Source organism: Salmo trutta, chromosome 24 (assembly GCF_901001165.1).
Source record: "Salmo trutta chromosome 24, fSalTru1.1, whole genome shotgun sequence".
In the NCBI taxonomy this organism is placed as follows: Eukaryota; Metazoa; Chordata; class Actinopteri; order Salmoniformes; family Salmonidae; genus Salmo; species Salmo trutta.
In genome coordinates, this window is record NC_042980.1 from 766,641 (window position 1) to 789,718 (window position 23,078).

Consider the following 23,078-nt stretch of genomic DNA (forward strand, 5'->3'; position numbering starts at 1 on the left):
ATCCCTCCCTTCCACTCCTTTTTTCTTCCTTCCATCCCTCTCTCTCTCCCTCCGTTCAAAAGCACACGTAGCGCCAGGCCGTGGGTCAGCCAGGGAAAACAAAGGGAGTGTAACAGGATAATGAGAGAGGGAGAGAGGACCTCTGTGTTCTCTCTGTTCTCTCTTCCTCAGCGTTTTATGATCCCTCTCTCTTTCTCTGAACCCCTGGCCTCAACCCACAGCATCTGGAGCATGTGTGTGTGCACGACGTGTGTGTGTTTCTGTCCCAAGAGGTGAGGGCCATAGAGAGGGATGCTAGGAGTACTCAGTATTGTATCACACACAGTGTGCTGAAGAATTACCCCACACACTATGAGGAAACCCCATCTACTACCATTCCAGAAGAACAATCATTAAATTGTCTGCACCTTCCACGAATTATGAGCCCCCCCCACCCATGGACCACACCCCACACATGACTGTGGCAGGACGCCTGCCGCTTAACCCACACACTGATAGGACTAACACACACAAGCATACATGACATGCAAGAACGCACAGACACAGGTCTGTGACAGGCAGATTGGTTTGGCAAAGACAGGGTGTGTGTATGATCTCGTTGGGGCAGGATCTAATTTCTGGGTGAGCGGCTCAGATTATTTTGTGATTCTTGGCAGGTTGGCTGGGAGTTTCTCGCAACTCTACTAGGCTCACTGAAGAGATCAGGGGCACTCATACACACAGATATCAGTGCATGCACAAACACACAGCCGCAGACAAGGGCACGCACACACAGAGACACAGACAGACACACACTGAGGGTTGATCCCCAATTGTCCAATCTGTCAAATAAATATTAATTTGACTCTTTTTACTTTTAGAATAAATGTCTCAAACTTCCTCTCTTGACTAACAATATGTGCATTCAAATTAAGTCCTGATTGGATGACAACTGGCTGCATCATTTATGTTAAACTGAAAACTTTAATGTGCGGACAACAAATTACACTTGTAAATTAATTCTGAGAAGAAAACATATATTACCTAATATCCAAGTGCAATCCATAGCAATGTAACAACTACGTAAGGCGCTTCAGAATGAATTAAGCAAACTATATACGGTACACACAACTTACAATATGATTCTGAAGGCAACACTTCTCACTCGCTGCCACCAGCAGAAGTGGAACATAAATAAAATTGACAATAATCAGCTGACACCAAACATTGCATTAAAGACAGTAGCTGTTTTTCTATGTAGCAGATTCAATAATACAGATTAAAGGACAGGGAATTACACCACGCGTTTCCCTACACTATAACATTAACCCAAGGTGGGACAAATTGAATGACGAAGAATGAGGCTTGCTGGTGGTAATGGAGAGTGGAGTAAAAATGTCAATCGATTTTCTTACGATGTTTACAAGTATGTGCTGTAGTAAAGTGGAGTTGTTTTGTCAAAAGTAAAATGTGTCCTATGCCTAATTTTAGAATACTTTTAGTGAACTGCTACAGAACAAAAAAAATATGGGATCCAATGAGAGTTATTGGATTTGGTATATGGTATGTACAGTGCATTCGGAAAGTATTCAGACCCATTCACCTTTTCCGCATTTTATTATCTTACAGCCTTATTCTAAAATTGACTCAATTGTATTTTCCCCTCATCAATCTACACACAATACCCCATAATGACAAAGCAAAAACAGGTTTTTATAAATATTTTTTAATTACATTAACATAAGTATTCAGACCTTTTACTTAATTTGAATGCACCTTTGGCAGTGATTACAGCATCCCGTCTTCTTGGGTATGACGCTGCAAGCTTGGCACACCTGTATTTGGGGTGTTTCTCCCATTCTTCTCTGCAGAGCCACTCCTGTTTTGTCTTAGCTGTGTGCTTAAGGTCGTTGTCCTGTTAGAAGGTGAACCATCGCCCCAGTCTGAGGTCCTGAGCACTCTGGAGCAGGTTTTCATCAAGGACCTCTGTAATTTGCTCCGTTCATTTTTCCCTCGATCCGGACTAGTCTCCCAGTCCCTGCCGCTGAAAAACATCCCCACAGCATGATGCTGCCACCACCATGCTTCACCGTAGGGTTGGTGCCAGTTTTCCTCCAGATGTGACGCTTGGCATTCAGGCCAAAAAGTTGAATCTTGGTTTCATCAGACCAGAGAATCTTGTTTCTCATGGTCAGAGTCTGGAGCTCTGTCAGAGTGACCATCAGGTTCTTGGTCACCTCCTTGACCAAGGCCCTTCTCCCCCTATTGCTCAGTTTGGCCGGGAGGCCAGCTTTAGGAAGGGTCTTGGTGGTTCCAAACTTCTTCCATTTAAGAATGATGGAGGCCAATGTGTTCTTGGGGACCTTCAATGCTGCAAAACGTTTTTGGTATCCTTCCCCAGATCTGTGCCTGGACACAATCCTGTCTCGGAGCTCTATGGACAATTCCTTCAACCTCATGGCTTGGTATTTGCTCTGACATGCACTGTCAACTGTGGAACCTTATATAGATAGGTGTGTGCCTTTCCAAATCCTGTCCAATCAACTGAATTTACCACAGATGGACTCCAATTTCAAGTCTCATAGCAAAGGGTCTGAATATTTTATTTTTAATACATTTGCAAATATGTCTAAAAACCTGTTTTCACTGTCATTATGGGATGTTGTGTGTAGATTGCTGAGGATTATTCTTTTTTATCCATTTTAGAATAAGGCTGTAACGTAACAAAATGTGGAAAAAAGTCAAGGGGTCTGAATACTTTGAAAGCACTGTACATACATGCACAAAGGCAGGCTGTCCTTCACCTGAGCTCATTTTAAATGGCATTGCGGGTCGTCACAACAAGACATAAAATGCCTGGCTTGAGAAAAAAAAATACAATGTACAGGATGACTCGTGGCACACACACACACACACACGTTTGGCTTCATACACACACACACACACACACACACACACACACACACACACACACACACACACACACACACATCTCCATGCACATACTCATAATCACGTTTGCCCACACACACACACACACACAATACAACAACAGTAGCTCTCTACAGTTCCAGATGCCTGTGTAGGTCAGCCCCGAATTGACTCTTCTTATCAACTGTATACAAGAATTTACCCTGTGTTGTTTTAGGTGCTAGAAAGACAAACATTTCGCAACACCCGCAATAACATCTGCTAAACAAGTGTATGTGGCCAATAAAATGTTATTTTATTTTATTTGAATTCAGCATTCTCTGTGTTAGTCTTGACAACCCCCATTGTCACGCCTCTGAGAAGCAGCGGTTACATCATGTAGGTCTGATATCTGATTGGAGGTTAACTTTACAGAAATACTATTGGTCAACAACTTAGGTTTTGTATCCTAATATCTCAGATGCTTATAAAAGGGTCTAAGATGCATTGTTATATAAGCTCTATTTTTTTTTTTATATATATTTGCAAAAATGTCTAAAAACATGTTTCCGCTTTGTCATTATGGGGTATTGTGTGTAGATTGATGAGGAAATGTTTTTATATAATCCATTTATAATCTAACGTAAGTCTAATGTAACAAGTTGTGGAAAAAGGGAAGGGGTCTGAATACTTTCCGAATGCACTGTATAAATCCCAAATCTGTCTTTCACTATGTGTTTTCCATATTCACATGGATGACATTACTAAATAATTATGGTGGACAATAATAAGTATTAAGAAGAGTAACATTTGGATGACAAGATGCATTGACTATAAAACAACTTTTTGTTCAAACACTTTTCTTAACAAATCAAAAAGGAACTAAGAGAGAGAGAGAGAGAGAGAGAGAGAGAGAGAGGATGTATGAGCATTTCAGAGGAAGAGCGCTGGTCACCATGTTTGTGTTATGTGGCAGTCACTACCACCACCTACAGGAGAGTGGATCAGATGACATCGAAAGACAGACACACACACACCAAAACCTAACCAAAGACATCCTCACCCCTGGTCTGTGCCAATAGCCTACAGCCTTGTTTTAAGCTAATGAAACCAGGGCGATTTTATATCTCAGAGTTAGTCTTTTTCTAACCCATCAAAATGGGCAAGGAAAACAACATCCCTCCACTTTCACATTCCAGTGAGAGAGGTACTCCCTGCCGGCCAAAGCCCTGTGTGTGTGTGTGTGTGTCTGTCTGTGCATCCGTGCTCATGTAAGAGCATGTGCCTGCCTGCCTGCCTGCCTGCCTGCCTTGGTGTGTGTGTGTGTGTGTGTGTTTGCTCCCTTCCGGCGCAGCCACACCACCCTACCATCTGGCGAAGGAAATGGAGTGTGAAGTACAGTATAGTTTTGGACCAGGCTCCGTTTCAGAGGCTCAGCAGTTAGTTCATTAGTTCCAAACTTCCAGGGATTACACAGAAAATCTCAACGGAGGGGAGTCAGGAGGGAGGGATGGAGACGTGAAGGAGATAGGAGGTCAACAGGGGAAAGCGAGACGTCAGGAGGAACGCCAGCCTATAGGGTACGAAGAGAAGGTACGAAGGGGGGGATGAAAGAGACAGGTGTAGCCGTCAGCTCCACTACAGGGTTTCAGCTTGCCCTCCTCCACCTCATTCCCCTCTTCTCCTCCTTCCCACTGATCTTACAGATATGATGATATGCGTAATAGTGTTAGTGTGGTCAGCCTTGTCTTCCCCCCACTATTTCCCTCCTCCTCCTCTCCTTCTCTCTAGCCTTTTGCTCTTGTCCCCCTCCTCTCCGTTCCTCTCCTCTCAGGGTAGCAGTTAGCAGGCTCTGGGCAGCTCTCTTTCACTCCGTCTGTCAGTCGGGCAAGAACAGGGGCAGCGTGGGGGCCTGGCATCGGTTGGCACGGCGACAGGCCCGCTGTGCCGTTGTCATGGTGAAGGTAATCGCAGCGAGGGTTAGCGGCGAGCATAGCGACTGTAGCTAACAACGTCGACAGAGAGACAAACAGGAAGGCCGGATAGCTTAGCTCTCTGGTGTAACGATGTTACACAATAATAGGTTAGCGGTGAGCTTGGTTGATTCTCAAAGGTGATTATTGTGACAATATGTCTTCTGCGGTCTTCCTTCGCTCACCACTTAGCGTTTTCACAGATTTAATAGATTCTTTAAAACAATATTAGAGGGAAAAATATCTAAATCATAAATGCACTCAATGGCAGAATGTCATTATCAGTTCTGCAGCATTAATTGGCGGTGTAAAATGGACGCCTGCATGCACACACACACGAGAAGTGTAATTTAGCCCTGTAGGAAAATAAAGCGTCCTGTCTGAAGGTATACAACAAAACCCCCCATGGATTTCCAATTGCCACAATGCACAAAGCAGCTGAGAGAGTGGGAAGTGGAAGAGAGGGAGCCGGGGAGAAAAAGGTGCCTTTAATTAAAGAGTTATTAACTCATTTCAACATAGTACTAACCTAGCAAATAAATAATATATCACAGGGTTTTCCGCATTATGGCAGAATTGTTTTTAAGCTAACATATGGTCGTGACAATTGACTGAATCCTGCTCCGACTCGGGAGCGCTGTTGTGGAGCGTTAGGCCGTCACCAGAACAGAAGGGGGGACAGTAATAGGATTAGTAGGAAGGGGATTCTTGGAATACAATACTATTTTTCCATGGTTGGCTGTGTGTGTGCGCGTGTGTACACAATGCCACATTCCTCTCCTCCACACAAAGACATAAAGCTTGTTGTTTCTAAACATTGACATCCTTAACAGGCTCACAGCTGTTTAGCCTGTCAGTCACACTTCTCCTTTTTTATTTGTCTTTTACTCTCATATGACAGAAACAGTCTGAGCCATATCAAATCATCTTTATTATCATGACTTAAAAACCTGTGTGTCTCAACTTTTTCCCCTTCTCTTTACCCCTTCTCTTCTCCAACCAATCATGATTTCATGGGGTGGGCAGGGGAGGCCGGCGGGGCCAATGGGGAAGCCGTGTGGGCAGGATAAGAATGCTTTTAACCTGCTGCATCTGCTGGCTTCCTGCTGGTTGCCCAGTTGGGACAGTGGGATGTGGTCACCTTGTTTTAAAGGCAGGGGATAGGGGGGCCGGCTCAGGCCTTTGTGGTATTGTAATGGGGTGAAATTAGCTTGTTTTAAGCATCTCTTTTAGGTCATTTTCTCATTCACCACTGATTAAGGCCTGGCAGCACCTGGCTGACCGAGAGAGTGAGCTGGAATTAAGATTTTAGCCAAGGCGGAAGCTGACACACACTTGGAGATGATTGTGCAAGTGTGTGTGTCATGCGAGGTACAAGTGTGTGTGTGTGTGTGTGTGTGTGTGTGTGTGTGTGTGTGTGTGTGTGAGAGAGAGAGATGCCTGTGTGTGAGTGTGCACACCCATGTGTGTCTAACAGTACCTTCTTGCTGAGGGCTACTCCATCCTCACAGTCCAGTACGGCACAGTCTAGGCCGCGCAGCGATGCCAGTTTCCTCAGCTTCCTCTCGTCATTGCCGGGGCAGTAGAGCACGGCGCGCCGCGGCACATATCTCAGGTTGGTACCAGCTACGTGATGGCTGCGACATCCACCATGACACCATGGTAAAGCCACAGACAGGAACCACCGAGTGTCCCTGTCAAACAATGGGTCATAAATGTATAGGCCTACATGTAGAAACACACATGCACGCGCCACCCACATGCACACAAAAGCGCAAGTGAATGCTGCAACACTAATTATAAAACAAAGTCAAACAAACATAACCTCACAGTAGGCCAACAATTAAATGCCAGGTACTGTTATAACTGCTGTACATGGATGTTTCAACACACTGTAGAAGTGGATGTCATTTTGTGTTCAATCCCCATTGACAATGATCTTGCCCCAGAATTAAGACCCATACAATTGGAAAGGGACATTCCTGAAAGTTCTGGTTTCCTTTCCTAACCCTCGTTGGAAAACCTTAGCTGTTTTTCTTTTGGTTCTCCATTCAAGTGAATGAGCTGTGTTGACCTGGGCTTTGAAAGCCTTTACCAGTGACAAGATCACAAACATATGCAAATGCTCTCCAGTAGGGCTTAGCACATCCAGCTGAATACACTTATTAAAAGGCAGTGTGTGTGTGTGTGCGCACGCAAGTGTGTGTGTGTACTCTAAAGTTTGGACAACACAGCAAATCTTCATAGAATGTCCTAGAATCAGAGGCTGGTTCTAGCAAACAGAAGAGACTATACAAACACCACAGAGCCTATGGAGAGACACGCAGTCACTCACATAAATTTACCAATGTTTAGATAGGCTCCGCTGCCTACAAATTAGCACACATTTAACCACACACATGTACGCAAAACACACGCAAAATCCACACTCACATACACCATGTAAACACACACACACTCTCTCTTTTTAGTCAGTCACACACCAATAATCACAGTTATGACACACAGCACACACTCGTCACGTCTTAATTATTGTTCAGTCTCTCAGGCTGCTCAAACTGTTAGCCCTAATGAATGGCCTAAATGATTAGGATCACATATATCTAATTACAGTAGGAAACAGCCTCTCTGCTGTCACTGCAGTCTCCCTAAACCTCCAAGGTCCTCTCCAAGGGATCATATTTATAGAAAGCGAGAAGAAAGGGAGAGAAGAGGGGGATATGGTGCTCCTTGTAAAAAGGAAGAGGGACAGAAGCCTTCTCTTTTCTACTCTTTTGTTCTCCTTAAAGGTGCTAAAGTCCTTTTAATAGCCACTTAAGCCCATCGACCATGCTTATGAATGCCCTGCAGAATCAATTTGAGGGCCTAATCTGGAGCAGGGGGATGATGCAACTAGAGCAGGGCAAATAAAGCCAATTCAGGTGGTTTTAGTTCTCTCTTTAGTGGGTCTCAGGTACACATACAGTAAGGCTCTCTGTGGGGGTCTCCTCGAACGCTAGAGTGTTTAGATTTGGTAAGTAACAACATCTCACAAAGGACTAAAGGCTAGAGGGCAGAAGGAATATGCAAAAGAAGCAAGCCTGTGTTAGTCATGTGGATTGGAGGGAACAGAGGTAAAGAGGGAGGGTCTTGCTGGATGTCACTTTGGGGGACAAAAAGCTACAGGGCCATATTGATGAAGGAGAAGAAAAAAAGCTAAATTAGAATGAAAAATAAAGAGGGTGTGGGGGATGGAGGAGGGAGGTAGAGGTCAGAAGAGGGTTGAGGGATGGAGGGTGGTGGTTGTTGAGACCCAAATGAAGTCCTCTCCATTCAGCACAGACCGCTCTGGGGTGAATAGTTAAAGAGACATTTTAAGTGCCCACTTGAAAGGCAAATCAATTATAATGTAAGTGAGGGACGCTTACCAGAAGATGTTGGCGGTAATTAAGGAATAGATTTCATAAAAAATGTAAAAAACTACAGAGAGGGGGAAAGAGCAGAGAGAAAAGGAGGAGGGAGAGAAAAGTGAGAGGAGAGAAGAAAGAGAGGGATAGAGAAGGGGGCCTTTTATGTGGAGTCACCAGAGACAGAAGAGGAGTGGGAGACCAGATCAGCTGACACAGAGGTCAGACACCACACTCAGCATTTCTCAAATCTCTCCCTTTTCTTCTTTCTATTGTTCACTCTCTCTTCCCCCCTTTTAGCTCAGTGCAGAGAGGCTGCCTTCGCAGTAACCTGGTGACTGCAAGAGGAAAAAGGGGAAAGGTGAGGTCAGTGTGATAGATATGTGACCCGTTTCAGGAAACTAGACGTATGTCGCAAGTCACGATTTCACAGGAGAGCCATTTAAACAAGGTTTGCTTTATTTGATGGTCCGATCATAAAGCAAACCCTTTTTAGCCCAAGCTGTGGAAGAAAGCGGGAGGTGCACTGGGAAGACCAGTGTTAGTTACCCTCAGCTCAGAGTTTAGACAGTGTGAATTAGCCTAATGGTTTCAATGCAGCGGGTGCTTGATCAATAGTACAGTATGGCACACCTGTGCCTGAGTGCGCAATAGCAGGTTAAAGCATACAGATGTAGGAACTTAATTTGATCACTCTATTGCAAGAAACTGTCCTGCAATGCAGAAATGTTTCAATTCCTACAAAAATATCCATTAATTATAATCCACAAAACAATTCACATTTCCTGTTGCTGCAGGATTATTTTCCTGCTGTAGAAAACTGGCTGAAATGAAGATCAAACAAATCTGTATACCCTAAGCTAACTGAAGTGTTGTATTTGTGATGCTGTGCGGTTTGTTCCAACTTTCTTGCTACCTGCCAACTTCACGTTTTTTACATTCCAATTTTTAATAACCATATAATATTTGTATTTTTCCCCTCTGTCAACTTTTTTCATTAAACTTTTTCACCACGGACACTTTATCCGGACATGGTTCCACAGGAGCTCCACCAGCCGAAGCTAACTAGTAACATTAACACATGCCATCTAATTGCAGTCGCTGTACTCAGGAAAAGGAAAACAGGAAAACTATTGCCTTATGGTGAGGATAGCCATGCTGCAAGCCCAGCTTCAGACACAATCGTTAGGCAAGGATAATTTAAGTGTAGGAAAGGATGAAACAGCGTCTGTGCCATCAATAAGTACAGATAGTAGTATAAATCCCCTCACACAATCCCCTCACACAGCAGAAAAGTAAATAAAAACAATATGGGGATGAGGTAGGCAGATTGGGCAGGATGGGCTATTTACAGATGGGCTATGTACTGCTGCAGCGATTGGTTAGCTGTTTAAAGTTAGTGGGGGAAATGTAAGTCTCCAGCTTCAGCGATTTTTGCAATTTGTTCCAGTCATTGGCAGCAGAGAACTGGAAGGAAAGGCGGCCAAAGGAGGTGTTGGCTTTGGGGATGACCAGTGAGATATACCTGCTGGAGCGCGTGCTATGGGTGGGTGTTGTTATCGTGACCAGTGAGCTGAGATAAGGCGGAGCTTTACCTACCATAGACTTATACAGATGACCTGGAGCCAGTGGCTCTGGCGATGAATATGTAGCGAGGACCAGCCGACTAGAGCATACAAGTCGCAGTGGTGGGTGGTATATGGGGCTTTGGTGACAAAACGGATGGCACTGTGATAGACAGCATCCAGTTTTCCAAGTAGAGTGTTGGAGGCTATTTTGTAAATGACATTGCCGAAGGTTTGTTAACACAGTATCCAAAGAAGTGCCAGATGTATACAGAAAGGTGTCTGCGTAGAGGTGGATCAGGGAATCACCCGCAGCAAGAGCGACATCGTTGATATATACAGAGAAAAGAGTCGGCCCGTGAATTAAACCCCGTGGTACCCCCATAGAGACTGCCAGAGGTCTGGACAACAGGCCCTTCAATTTGACACACTGAACTCTGTCTGAGAAGTAGTTGGTGAACCAGGCTAGTCAGTCATTTGAGAAACCAAGGCTGTTGAGTCTGCCGATAAGAATACGGTGATTGACAGAGTCGAAAGCCTTGGCCAGGTCGATGAAGATGGCTGCACAGTACTGTCTTTTATCGATGGCGGTTATGATATCATTTAGTACCTTGAGCATGGCTGAGGTGCACCCGTGACCAGCTCGGAAACCGGATTGCACAGCGGAGAAGGTATGGTGGGATTCGAAATGGTCAGTGATCTGTTTATTAACTTGGCTTTCGAAGACTTTAGAAAGGCAGAGCAGGATGGATATAGGTCTATAACAGTTTGGGTCTAGAGTGTCACCCCCTTTGAAGAGGGGGGATGACCGCGGCAGCTTTCCTATCTTTAGGGATCTCAGACGATACAAAAGAGGTTGAACAGACTGGTAATAGGGGTTGCAACAATGGCGGCAGATCATTTTAGAAAGAGAGGGTCCAGATTGTCTAGCCCAGCTGATTTGTACGGGTCCAGGTTTCGCAGCTCTTTCAGAACATCTGATATCTGGATTTGGGTGAAGGAGAAGCTGGGGAGGCTTGGGCAGGTAGCTGCGGGGGGTGCGGAGCAGTTGGCCGGGGTTGGGGTAGCCAGGAGGAAAGCATGGCCAGCCATAGAGATTTTTTTTTTTTAATTCTCGATTTATCGGTGGTGACAGTATTACCTAGCCTTAGTGCAGTGGGCAACTGGGAGGAGGTGCTCTTATTCTCCATGGACTTTACAGTGTCCCAAAACTTGGTGTTAGAGCTACAGGATGAAAAAAAGCTAGCCTTTGCTTTCCTAACTGACTGCATTATTGGTTCCTGACTGCCCTGAAAAGTTGCATATCGCGGGGACTATTTGATGAATGCGCAGTCCACCACAGGATGTTTTTGTGCTGGTCGAGGGCAGTCAGGTCTGGAGTGAACCAAGGGCTATATCTGCTCTTAGTTCTACATTTTTTGAAAGGGGCATGCTTATTTAAGGTGGTGAGGATATTACTTTTAAAGAATGACCGTTTACACTAGTGACCATATCCCCCGCGCATACCAAAGGTCAGAGGTGTTGCTAACATTTAAGATAGCAAATTTCAATTTACCCCCCCCCCCTCAAAATTTATGCGTTACCGTCTTTTGAGCTTCTAGTCATGAAATCTATGCTGCCTACTCAATCACTTTTTATAGCTACTGTTAACCTGTTAGGGTATAGGGGGCAGTATTTTCACGGCTGGATAAAAAAAATGTACCCGATTTAATCTGGTTACTAATCCTACCCAGTAAGTACAATATGCATATACTTATTATATATGGATAGAAAACACCCTAAAGTTTCAAAAACTGTTTGAATGGTGTCTGTGAGTATAACAGAACTCATTTGGCAGGCAAAACCCTGAGACAGATTCTGACAGGAAGTGGATACCTGATGTGTTGAATTGGCTTTAAGCCTATACCATTGAAAAACAAAGGGGGTGAGGAATGTTTTGGCACTTCCTATTGCTTCCACAAGATGTCCCCAGCCTTTACAAAGTGTTTTGAGTCTTCTACAGTGAGATCTGACTGAAGAAGAGCCTTGGAACGGTGATGGCCCATTAGACACCTTGCGCGCGAGTTGATGGTGGGTACCTCTCATTCCGAAACGTTTTAAAAGAGAACCCAATGGTCCGCCTTGAATTTTATTCATGTTCTGGTTAAAAAAGGCCCTAATGATTTATGCGATACAACGTTTGACATGTTTGAACGAACGTAAATATATTTTTTCCGTTCGTGATGTGAAGTGAAGTCCGGCTGGCTTAGATCATGTGCTAACAACACGGAGGTTTTTGGACATAAATGATGAGCTTTTTTGAACAAAACTACATTCGTTATGGACCTGGGATTCTTTGGAAGTGACATCTGATGAAGAGAATCAAAAGGTAATGGATTATTTACATAGTATTTTCGTATTTTAGATCTCTCCAACATGGCGGTTAGTCTGTATCGCAATGCGTATTTTTCTGGGCGCAGTCCTCAGATTATTGCAAAGTGTGATTTCCCAGTAAGGTTAATTTTAAATCTGGCAAGTCCATTGCGTTCAAGAGATGTAAATCTATAATTCTTTGAATGACAATATAATATTTTACCAATGTTTTCTAATATTAATTAATTATTTTGTTGTCATGACTTGACTGCCGGTATTGGAGGGAAAAGATTTCCTGAATAGAACTAAAAATGCATGCATTGTCTAACATAATGTCCTAGGAGTGTCATCTGATGGAGATTGTAAAAGGTTAGTGCATAATTTTAGCTGATTTTATGGTTTTGGTGACGCCTGTCTTTGAATTGACAATGCATTACACACAGCTATTATCAATGTACTCTCCTAACATAACCTAACTTTATGCTTTCCCCGTAAAACCTTTTTGAAATCGGACAACGTGGTTAGATTAAGAAGATGTTTATCTTTCAAAGGCTGTAAGTTAGTTGTATGTTTGAGAAATTTGAATTTTGACATTTATTTGGTTTCAAATTTGCCGCTCTTGAAATGCACCTGCTGTTGATAGGGTGCGCCACGGGTGGCACGCTAACGTCCCACATAGCCCCAAGAAGTTAACAAGCCTTCTGGTCCGTATATACAGCGTTCCTCACTGAGTTCCCTGAATTCCTATCAGACCTTGTAGTCATGGCAGACAATATTCACATGGAAAAGTCCACAGACCCACACCAAAAGGCTTTCGGTGCCATCATCGACTCAGTGAATTTTGTCCAACATGTTTCCGGACCTACTCACTGCCACAGTCATACTCTGGATCTAGTTTTGTCTCGTGGAATAAAAATTGTGGATCTTAATGTTTTTCCTCATAATCTTGGACCACCATCTTATTACATTTGCAATTGCTCAAATAATCTGCTTAGACCCCAATCAAGGATCATCAAAAGCCTCGCTATAAATTCTCGTACAAACTAAAAATTCCTAGATGCTCTTCCAGACTCCCTCCACCTACCCATGGACGTTATGACATTGGCCAAAATAAACTAGCTCCCCGGTATACAGAAAATACCCGAGCCCTGAAGCAAGCTTCCAGAAAATTGGAACGGAAATGGCGCTCCTCGAAACTGGAAGTCTTCACACTAGCTTGGAAAGACAGTACAGTGTAATATCGAAGAGCCCTCACTGCTGCTCGATCATCCTATTTTTCAAACTTAATTGAGGAGAATAAGAACAATCCAACATTTATTTTTGATACTGTCGCAAAGCTAACTAAAAAGCAGCATTCCCCAAGAGAAGATGGCTTTCACTTCAGCAGTGATAAATTCATGAACTTCTTTGACGAAAATATCATGAACATTAGAAAGAAAATTACGGACTCCTCTTTGAATCTCCATTTTTCTCCAAAGCTCAGTTGTCTTGAGTCTGCACAACACTGCCAGAACCTAGGCTCAAGGGAGACACACACGTTTTTTAATCCTATATCCCTTGACACATTCCAACTAAACTACTGAAAGAGCTGCTTCCTGTGCTTGGCCCTCCTTTGTTGAACATAATAAACGGCTCCCTATCCACCGGATGTATACCAAACTCACTAAAAGTGGCAGTAATAAAGCCTCTCTTGAAAAAGCCAAAGCCTGACCCAGATAATTTTTTTTAACAAATCAGCCTATATCGAATCTTCTATTCCTCTCAAAACATTTTCAAAAATCTGTTGCGCTGCAACTAACTGCCTTCATGAAGACAATGTATATGAACCACTTCAGTCTTGTTTTAGACCCCATCATAGGACTGAAACTGCACTCGTGAAGGTGTACTCGTGCTCCTAGACCTTAGTGCTAGTGCTTTTGACACCATCGATCACCACATTCTTTTGGGGCGATTGGAAACCCTCATTTGGGGAGATTGGAAACCCACAGACAAGTTCTGGCCTGGTTTAGATCTTATCTGTCGGAAAGATATCAGTTTGTCTCTGTGGATGGTTTAACCTCTGACAAATCAATTGTAAGTTTCGGTGTTCCTCAAGGTTCCGTTTTAGGACCACTATTGTTTTCACTATATATTTTACCTCTTGGGGATGTCATTCGGTAACAATGTTAACTTTCTCTGCTATGCGGACGATACACAGCTGTACATTTCGATGAAACATGGTGAAGCCTCAAAATTGCCCTCCCTGGAAGCCTGTGTTTCAGACATAAGGAAGTGGATGGTGGCAAATGTTTTACTTTTAATCTCAGACTAAACAGAGATGCTGGTTCTAGGTCCCAAGAAACAAAGATATCTTCTGTTGGATCTGACAATTAATCTTGATGGTTGTACAGTCGTCACAAATATATCAGTGAAGGACATTGGTGTTACTCTGGACCCTGATCTATCTTTTGACGAACATATCAAGAATATTTCAAGGACAGCTTTCTTCCATCTTTGTAACATTACAAAAATCTGAAACTTTGTCAAAACAATGTGGCAGAAAAAGGTAACCAATGCTTTATCACTTCTAGACTAGACTACTACAATGCTCTACTTTCCGGCTACCTGGATAAAGCACTAAATAAACTTCCCTTAGTGCTAAACACGGCTGATAGAATCTTGACTAGAATCCAAGAATGTGATCATATTACTCCAGTGCTAGCCTCTCTACTACACTGGTTTCCTGTTAAGGCTCTGGCTGATTTCAAGGTTTTACTGCTAACCTACAAAGCATTGCATGGGCTTGCTCCTACCCATCTCTCCGATTTGGTCCTGCCGTACATACCTACACGTACGCTACGGTCACAAGACACAGGCCTCCTTATTGTCCCTAGAATTTCTAAGCAAACAGTTGGAGACAGGGTTTTCTCCTATAGAACTCCATTTTTATGGAATGGTCGGCTTATCCATGTGAGAGACGCAGACTCGGTCTCGACCTTTACATCTTTATTGAAGACTCATCTCTTCAGTAGGTCCTATGATTGAGTGTAGTCTGGCCCAGGGGTGCGAAGGTGAACGGAAAGGCACTGGAGCGACGAACCACCCTCGCTGTCTCTGCCTGGCCGGCTCCCCTCTTCACTGGGATTCTCTGCCTCTGACCATATTACGGGGGCTGAGTCACTGACTTACGAGTGTTCTTCCATGCCATCCCTAGGAGGGGTGCGTCACTTGAGTAGGTTGAGTCACTGACGTTATCTTCCTGTCCGGGTTGGCGCCGCCTCGAGTTTGTGCCGTGGGAAAGATCTTCGTGGGCTATACTCAGCGTTGTCTCAGGGTAGTAAGTTGGTGGTTTGAAGATATCCCTCTAGTGGTGTGGGGGCTGTGCTTTGGCAAAGTAGGTGGGGTTATATCCTGCCTGGTCACAGTGCAGGGTCACAGTGTCTCCCGACCCCTCCTGTCTCAGCCTCTAGATATAGATGTACTATTGTAAAGGTGGTTGTTCCACTGGATATCATAAGGTGAATGCACCAATTTGTAAGTCGCTCTGGATAAGAGCGTCTGCTAAATGACGTAAATGTAAATGTATGCTGCAATAGTTTGTGTTGGGGGCTAGGGTCAGTCTGTTATATCTGGAGTATTTCTCATGTCTTATCCAATGTCCTGAGTGAATTCAAGTATGCTCCCTCTAATTATCTATCCCTCCCTCCCCTCCCAGAGGACATGAGCCATGGGACCATGCCTCAAGACTACCTGGCCTGATGACTCCTTGCTGTCCCCAGTCCACCTGGTCGTGCTGCTGCTCCAGTTTCAACTGTTCTGCCTGAGGCTATGGAACCCTGACCTGTTCACCGGATGTGCTACCTTGTCCCGTAACTGCCATTTCTCTCTCTACCTCACCTGCTGTCTCGAACTTTGAATGCTCGGCTATGAAAAGCAAACTGACATTTACTCCTGAGGTGCTGACCTGTTGCACCCTCTACAACCACTGTGATTATTATTATTTGACCCTACTGGTCATGTATGAACGTTTGAACATCTTTACCATGTACTACTTTAATCTCCACCCGGCATAGCCAGAAGAGGACTGGCTACACCTCAGAGCCTGTGTATGTCTGCTCAAATCCACAGGAACTTCATTCTCCACCACAACAACAAATATGCTGGGAAACTCTTACAGTACCATCATCAGCTGTGTTCAACATGAGGGAAAGTACTGCCAAGACCTACCATTGGCTTTACACATCAGCCTAGGAGAGTGATCTGTCATTGTTTTCTAGCCATTTATGCCTTTTGATGTGTAGTATGGCAGCTAAAAGCTGAATTACAGTAACACATCAATTAAACACATTTCAATGAATAAGATGAGATGCATCAAAATCAGAACGTCAGAGTTGAGGCAAGAAATGTATGTAGAACCGTCTGAGAGGTGGAGGGAGTATCTTAGTCACAGTCACAGCCAGGGAGGTAAATGATTGAGGGTTTAATGTTACATGTTCAACTGTTCGATAGTTTTTTCAAGCAAAGAATACCTGTGGAAAGGACATTACATACTGTAGTTGTATAAAATACCAATACATTTACATCGTGATATGCCTAGTTGACAATAGTCTGATATTTGCCATGGGTGGAAGGTGGGCAAAACTAAGTTCCACCATTCACACCCTACTACAACAACCTGCTTTAACAAACCAGTGATTGAAACAGTAAGCAAACTCATAAAGACATGCTCCGGTGACTACTAAGTATTTATTAAACTTGCCGCTTTGGGCTGGATGTGTTAATGTGTATTTCATACATGCATAATCTATGAGCAGAATTACTGTCTTATCTCAATTAGCCATCCCTAGTTTCGTTTTTTCTGGAAGCTGTGCTGTGCCATTTCCCCCCATGTGGGCCAGGGCCCTAGCAATTCAAGTTCAAGCCAATGAGCTTCAGCCCCTTCCTATTTGAGTGACAGCTAGCAAGATATGCACACACAGCAGAGCGAGAACAAGGAAGTGGTGCACATTCTGCACATATGTGACGTAGTACGCAATTATTGGGGAACACTTTTGGCTCGTGAGCGCTACTTTCAGAACTACTGGCTAAAATGCATACAAAAGTACAAGAGAAACTCTTTAAAATTGCCTTTTCCCTCAAACACCGCTTACAAGAATGAGCTTATTTTGAAATCATTTATTTTATTAAAGTATTGTTCCAACACTCATCTGGTGTTGTCAGCCCAGAAAAGCAGAGCAATTGAATAGGCATAATGGCAGAACTGGTGGTGAATATTAACAATGTAATATTCACATAAAAACTCCAAAATGATGTTCTTGTAAAAGACAGGCTGTCATAAACATTATTGGTACATTACAGTAGCTAAAATAGCGCTTGAACCATTTGCATACACCATTGAACACATGCATACACCATTGCTACAACCATATAAGCAATCTGGATCCTTTTATTTACACTATCGCACATCTGGTTGGCATTTTCCCACCGTTAAAACCATGATATATGTTTCATACGTTTAACAGTCCCTGAAGTACTGTACTGCGCTGCAACATTACCAAATTATTTTCCTCCTACCTCTCTTTTTTACATGAAAGGTTATGATAACACGGGGCGGGGCGGCTAACATTAGCGGCTGTAAAGTGTTGGGAGCCGGGGCCGCTGTGCAGCGGCTTTATTGGTCTGAGATAAGAGGTAAGTGTGTGTTAGCTGGTTTATATGCTACTGGAAGGGACTGCTTCTCATTAGCGGACCCAGGCCCAGTGGCTCTGGGACGGAAGGGTTGGTGGAGCGGAGGAAAGGGAAGGGGGGGGGGGGGGTTCATGTCTCCCATGTATAGTAGCTAGCCACTGTAGCAGATCAAACTTGCTTCCTGAGGGAAAAGGGTTACCGCTTGAGCCACAGCTTTGCTAACAGGGTAATTCTACAAAGTTGCAAATCCATGTAAGAAGCACAGGAGACCAGCAGACTGGATAAAAGGGTGAGGCAGTACAGCAGGAACAGCTCCATCTAGTAGTCTAACCACACTGTATAATGGGGAAATAAGGTAAACAAATTCAATGACTAATTTCTCTGGACAGGATCACCAAATTAACTGGGGATACATTACAAAGTATAAAGAAACAATACTCACACTATTTGTCAGACATAGAGAACAGATATTGTGTTCTGGCTGTTGGGGTGGGATTTGTGTGGGATTCCTCATGTCTTAATCATTATCAGGAAGGACTTTGGTCCAAATCCGATGTTGGGTACTATATTTATAGATTTTTGGTGGGTAGGTAGCCCAACAATCCAATACCGCTGGGCCCTTGAGCATGGCCATTATCCCCACAACACTCTCTCCATCCAGGGGCACTGCACTGCAGACTGACCCGTTGCTACTCTCAACTGTGTGTGGAAGGGTTGAGATTAAGAAAGCAGAAGACACATTTCCGTTGTTCTCTGTAACTATGGACTGTAAAGTTGTATTGTATGAATCCAAACAAGCTGCCTTTAGCTTGACCATTCATCCTTGATCTACCTGAGAGGGTGGTGGAGGGAGGATGGCTTAAATGGGGTGTAATGGCTAGAATGGAGTGAATTGAAATGTATCAATAATGCTCGATGTGTTTACCTTCCATTCATTCATTCATTCATTCATTAATACCATTCCAGCCATGACAATGGAGTAACTACAATACAGACATCTACCTCTTCATCCTGCTCTCTGACAAACTAGTAAACTGTGTCAAACCACTGACTATCTATATCTTACAAGCTAGACCTAAAACACAAAAGCTCCACCATAGGATACAAATTTAAAACGCACAAAATTAAAGATCAGTGTTTCGTTCACCATTATAATCAGGAGCTCTTTAATATGCAATGGACTTTCAGAAATAATGTTTACGATTATATTTGGAGGGAATAAATACAAATTAATAAAAAGAGAAAGCGGAGGAAATCAAATTGATTGTATGAAGAGTAAACAAGCCGGCGGTGCCCAAGAAGGCGACGGAAGGGGTGTGAAATAAAATGGTCAAAAGGAATCAATATTTGTCTTCTTCCATAAGATGATCCCCGTGCCAGCCTCTGGCTCAGCTTGAAGCTGTTTCAGTGCGTGTTTTTAGCGAGCCTCAGTTCTGAAGACACGAGTGGCAAAATGAAGACGGACGGAGGAGACTAAAAGTTATTTTGCTTCTCCCTTTTTCTTATCCTCCTTTCTTACATCCTTCTCTTGCTCTAATAATAAGAGAGTACGGTCTGGCTCAGTGGTGTGTTGCACTCAAGACCAACCCGCTCATTAGGTAGTATTAGGCGCCTACTGCAGCAGATTGAAGAATGTGGCATTTTCTGAGCTAAACTGACCCAGACGCACCTCCAACAACACATAAAACCTCACATAATTCAGCCCAAAAAGAATGAGAATCTCTGTCAACCAGTGGCATATGGGCATTTTAGGTGAGCGCTGATGCCGCCCTGTGATAAGCAGTGCCCACTTTGTCAAAGGCAGGGGTGCAAAATATTTTGCTTGTCCAGGGTGCTGTTGGAGAGTCGTCACTGCCACGCTCCACCAACGTTCTGTCAAAAGAAATCCTCCAACATAAATCATGCAGCTGCAGATATAGTATATGGTAGAAAGAGTATATGGCCATTTCTGTAGCGACTGGCTGGAGATAAAATATGACAATGTAATTAGAGACGCTTTTTAAATCATGCAGGTTTCTCCGATCAAATAGCCTAACCTAAATGGCGCCCAATATTTTAATAAACAACATATGCTACAAACAGGACAGGTCAAAGTAAAATGGACAATATGGAATGGATAATCAGGCTACACACAACTGCTGTCCAGGAGTTAAGATAAATAATAAATATAAATTGTCATGATCAGAAGTTTGAATCCGTATATGTTTGACAAGCTGATCATCCACGAACATAGATTTTTGGTCTGGTCCAGACCAAATCATAGACATCTATATTTGGTTCAGATTTTGTCCGGTCTGGACCAGCCTTGATTTCGCCCAAACATATAAGCTTATAAATTACATATTTTCAACTTTAATTTAGAACTGAATATTAACCTGCTTTCAACTTCCTGAAAATACTTATCTTCAACATCCAGAATACAGCGCTTTACAGAAGACAGATAGAAGACACGAGGCGACCACCTAGGCTAATTAACTATCTAGCGTGCTCCGAACACCTGTGTGTAATGGTAGGAAGGATGCCAGAAAAGTGATTTAACTGAAAAATACTGTTGGTTGTAACGGTGTTACACCTGCTTTAAACAATTTACAGTGAAGGACATCTCACTGGAGGCCATAGGAGCTTTGTGAAGCCAGGGGAAAGCGATACATGGAGAGATGACCAATCAATCACTGTTGATGAGGAGAGTGGAACCTCAACCCAGCACGTTATTGTGATAAGAGTCTGTAGATGCAAAGGATGCAGGGCCTGGGGTCAAGCTGGAGAGGTCTGAAGGTGAGTAGGACCCAGTACAAAGCAGAGACATCCAGACTGGAGTGCTCCCTGTAGCCACGGAGGACCCCACCACCAGCATCACGAAACTGCTGTCGGGAGACACCAACTCGACGCCTAAAACTTCAGAACTCGGGAACCTGTGTCAACACCTGCTACCAGCTAGCCAGCTAGTTGCGATGGAGCCCGCTTCACCTGGAATAGCTTACGAACGTTTCCAGCGCTGTAGAATCTGTGTTTATTATACTCTTGTCCGGGACAATATTGACAATCCAGAGATCCAATGCGGCAATTGTTTGCTGGGGACTCTAGATATGAGGTGGCTATGCTCAGCAAAAAAATCTTAATTCTGTGCAAATTTATGGGGAAAACGCAGATTGGCAGGACTCCGCTCAGACCTAATGGATGTTTGCCCACCTTGTCATCTGTCAATATCTGAATGGCCTGTGCAACCTGGAACTTTCCTGCCAAGGAAGTCGTCTCCATCTACTTCTCCTCCTTCATCCTGTAGCGAAATAGACAGAGAACAGCAAGAGGAGTGTTCCTATCAGCGCTGGTCCCATGTCACAAGTTGTGGAAACCGAAGGCAGTGGCATGCTGCTAAGCGGACGGGAATGATTGTGCGAGGTTCAGAGCAGATTGGCACAAGGAATAGCTTCGCTGCACTGGTGTCTGATCTACCTGCGCCTTCATTGCTGGGACTGCCTGTGTCTGCGACGGAGGTGCTAACTCCAAATATGCTGACTCCAGCAGCGGCTTTGTCATTGAGTTCGGCTCCTTTCCCTCTCTCTGGATGTGGCGGGGCACTGCCTGCTATGGGAGGTCTGGACCTATCGTCGGGTGCAGTGGGCATATGCTATCCTGCTTCTCGAGGGCCCGTGATAGGCTCAACGAATTGTGTGAGCGGTGGGAATGGGCAGATTTCTCTATTCCTTTCTCCGGCCGTTGAATTGGCAGTTCAAATGGTGAGAAATGTCTCAGTCCCTGGAGCAAAAACGTTGTGCTTTCCAGGAGCACGAGAACAGGCCATCAATAAGCTGCTCCCAAATATTTTAAACCAGCATCAGGAAAATGTGTCTATCATAGCTCATGTGGGATTCAATGGGCAGCTCAGAACAGCTGAAGATCGATTTTAAAGAACTGATTGTTGGTGTCAAGTAGTGAACCAAACGCCACAAAATATCTGTCCCTCTGCCCTCCCTAAATTGTGACATTGAACGGTTCAGCAGACTTGCAGCCCTCCATAACTGGATACGAGACTATTGCTGCTCTGTGGGTGTAACATTTGACAATTTTGATACCTTCTTGAAACAAAGCTCCTATTATAAGGAGGATGGGATCCATCCAAATCATTTGGGTTCCTGGATCCTATCACAGCATTATAAGGCTGCGTTGTTTTCTTTAACGATTCGAACGTAAAGGATATACTGTTTCTCCAAGACCAGGCCCAAATCCCTGTCATTCGCGTGAAGAAAAAAACAGAGGTACATTGAGGCGGAGATCAGAGTGCCTTGTGAGAATTCGTTGGTGAGTTTGTAACCCGCCACCACTATCCGTTCAATTTGCCATCATGCAATGGAGAAAAAACTGGATGAGCTCCATTCGAGACAATCCTACCAACAGGACATAAAAACGGAAATATCAGATGTTTCACCGAGTCGTGGCTGAACGACGACACGGATAATATACAGTTGGCTGGGTTTTCCGTGCATCGGCAGAACAGACTGCTACGTCTGGTACGATGAGGGGTGGTGGTCTGTATTTTTGTCAATAACAGCTGGTGCGCGATGTCTAATATTAAGGAAGTCTCGCAGTATTGCTCGTCTGAGGTAGAGTACCTCATAATAAGCTGTAGACACACTATCTACCAAGAGAGTTAACAAATATATTTTTCGTAGCCAACTATTTACCACCGCAAACCGACGCTGGCACTAAGAGAGCACTCAACGAGCTGTATAATGCATTTCCCACCGTAAAGCATGGAGGTGGTGGTGTTATGGTGTTGGGGTGCTTTGCTGTTGTTCTGGGATTGATTTGCACTTTTCGCACCAAAGTACGTTCATCTCTAGGAGACAAAACGCGTCTCCTTCCTTCCTTACAGCTAAAGATCCTGACTCTTCAATAAACAGAAGCAAGAACAACAACACCTTGTCAGACAGGCCACTTCCTGATTGAAATCTTCTCAGGTTTTTGCCTGCCATAGGAGTTCTGTTATACTCACAGACACCATTCAAACAGTTTTAGAAACTTTGGGGTGTTTTCTATCCGAAGCCAATAATTATATGCATATTCTAGTTACTGGGCAGGAGTCGTAACCAGATTAAATCGGGTACGTTTTTTATCCGGATGTGAAAATACTGCCCCCTAGCCCAAAGAAGTTAAAGAGCTGGGTGGGGCTAACACTTAAAAGCGTGTGAACGATTCTGACTGGGTGTAGACAAAGAAGAGCTCTCCGGTAGGTGCACCAAAACATT

At 43.9% G+C, this 23,078-nt stretch overlaps 1 protein-coding gene across 1 annotated transcript in view; it reads right to left on the reverse strand.

The window, feature by feature from the left end:
- clybl (citrate lyase beta like) overlaps window positions 1–23,078 on the reverse strand; it is a 161,134-nt gene that overhangs the window by 83,868 nt on the left and 54,188 nt on the right. The window contains exon 2 of the mRNA XM_029710741.1: window positions 6,343–6,556. Coding sequence (XP_029566601.1) covers window positions 6,343–6,556 — 214 coding nt within the window. The remainder of the gene's footprint in view (window positions 1–6,342; window positions 6,557–23,078) is intronic.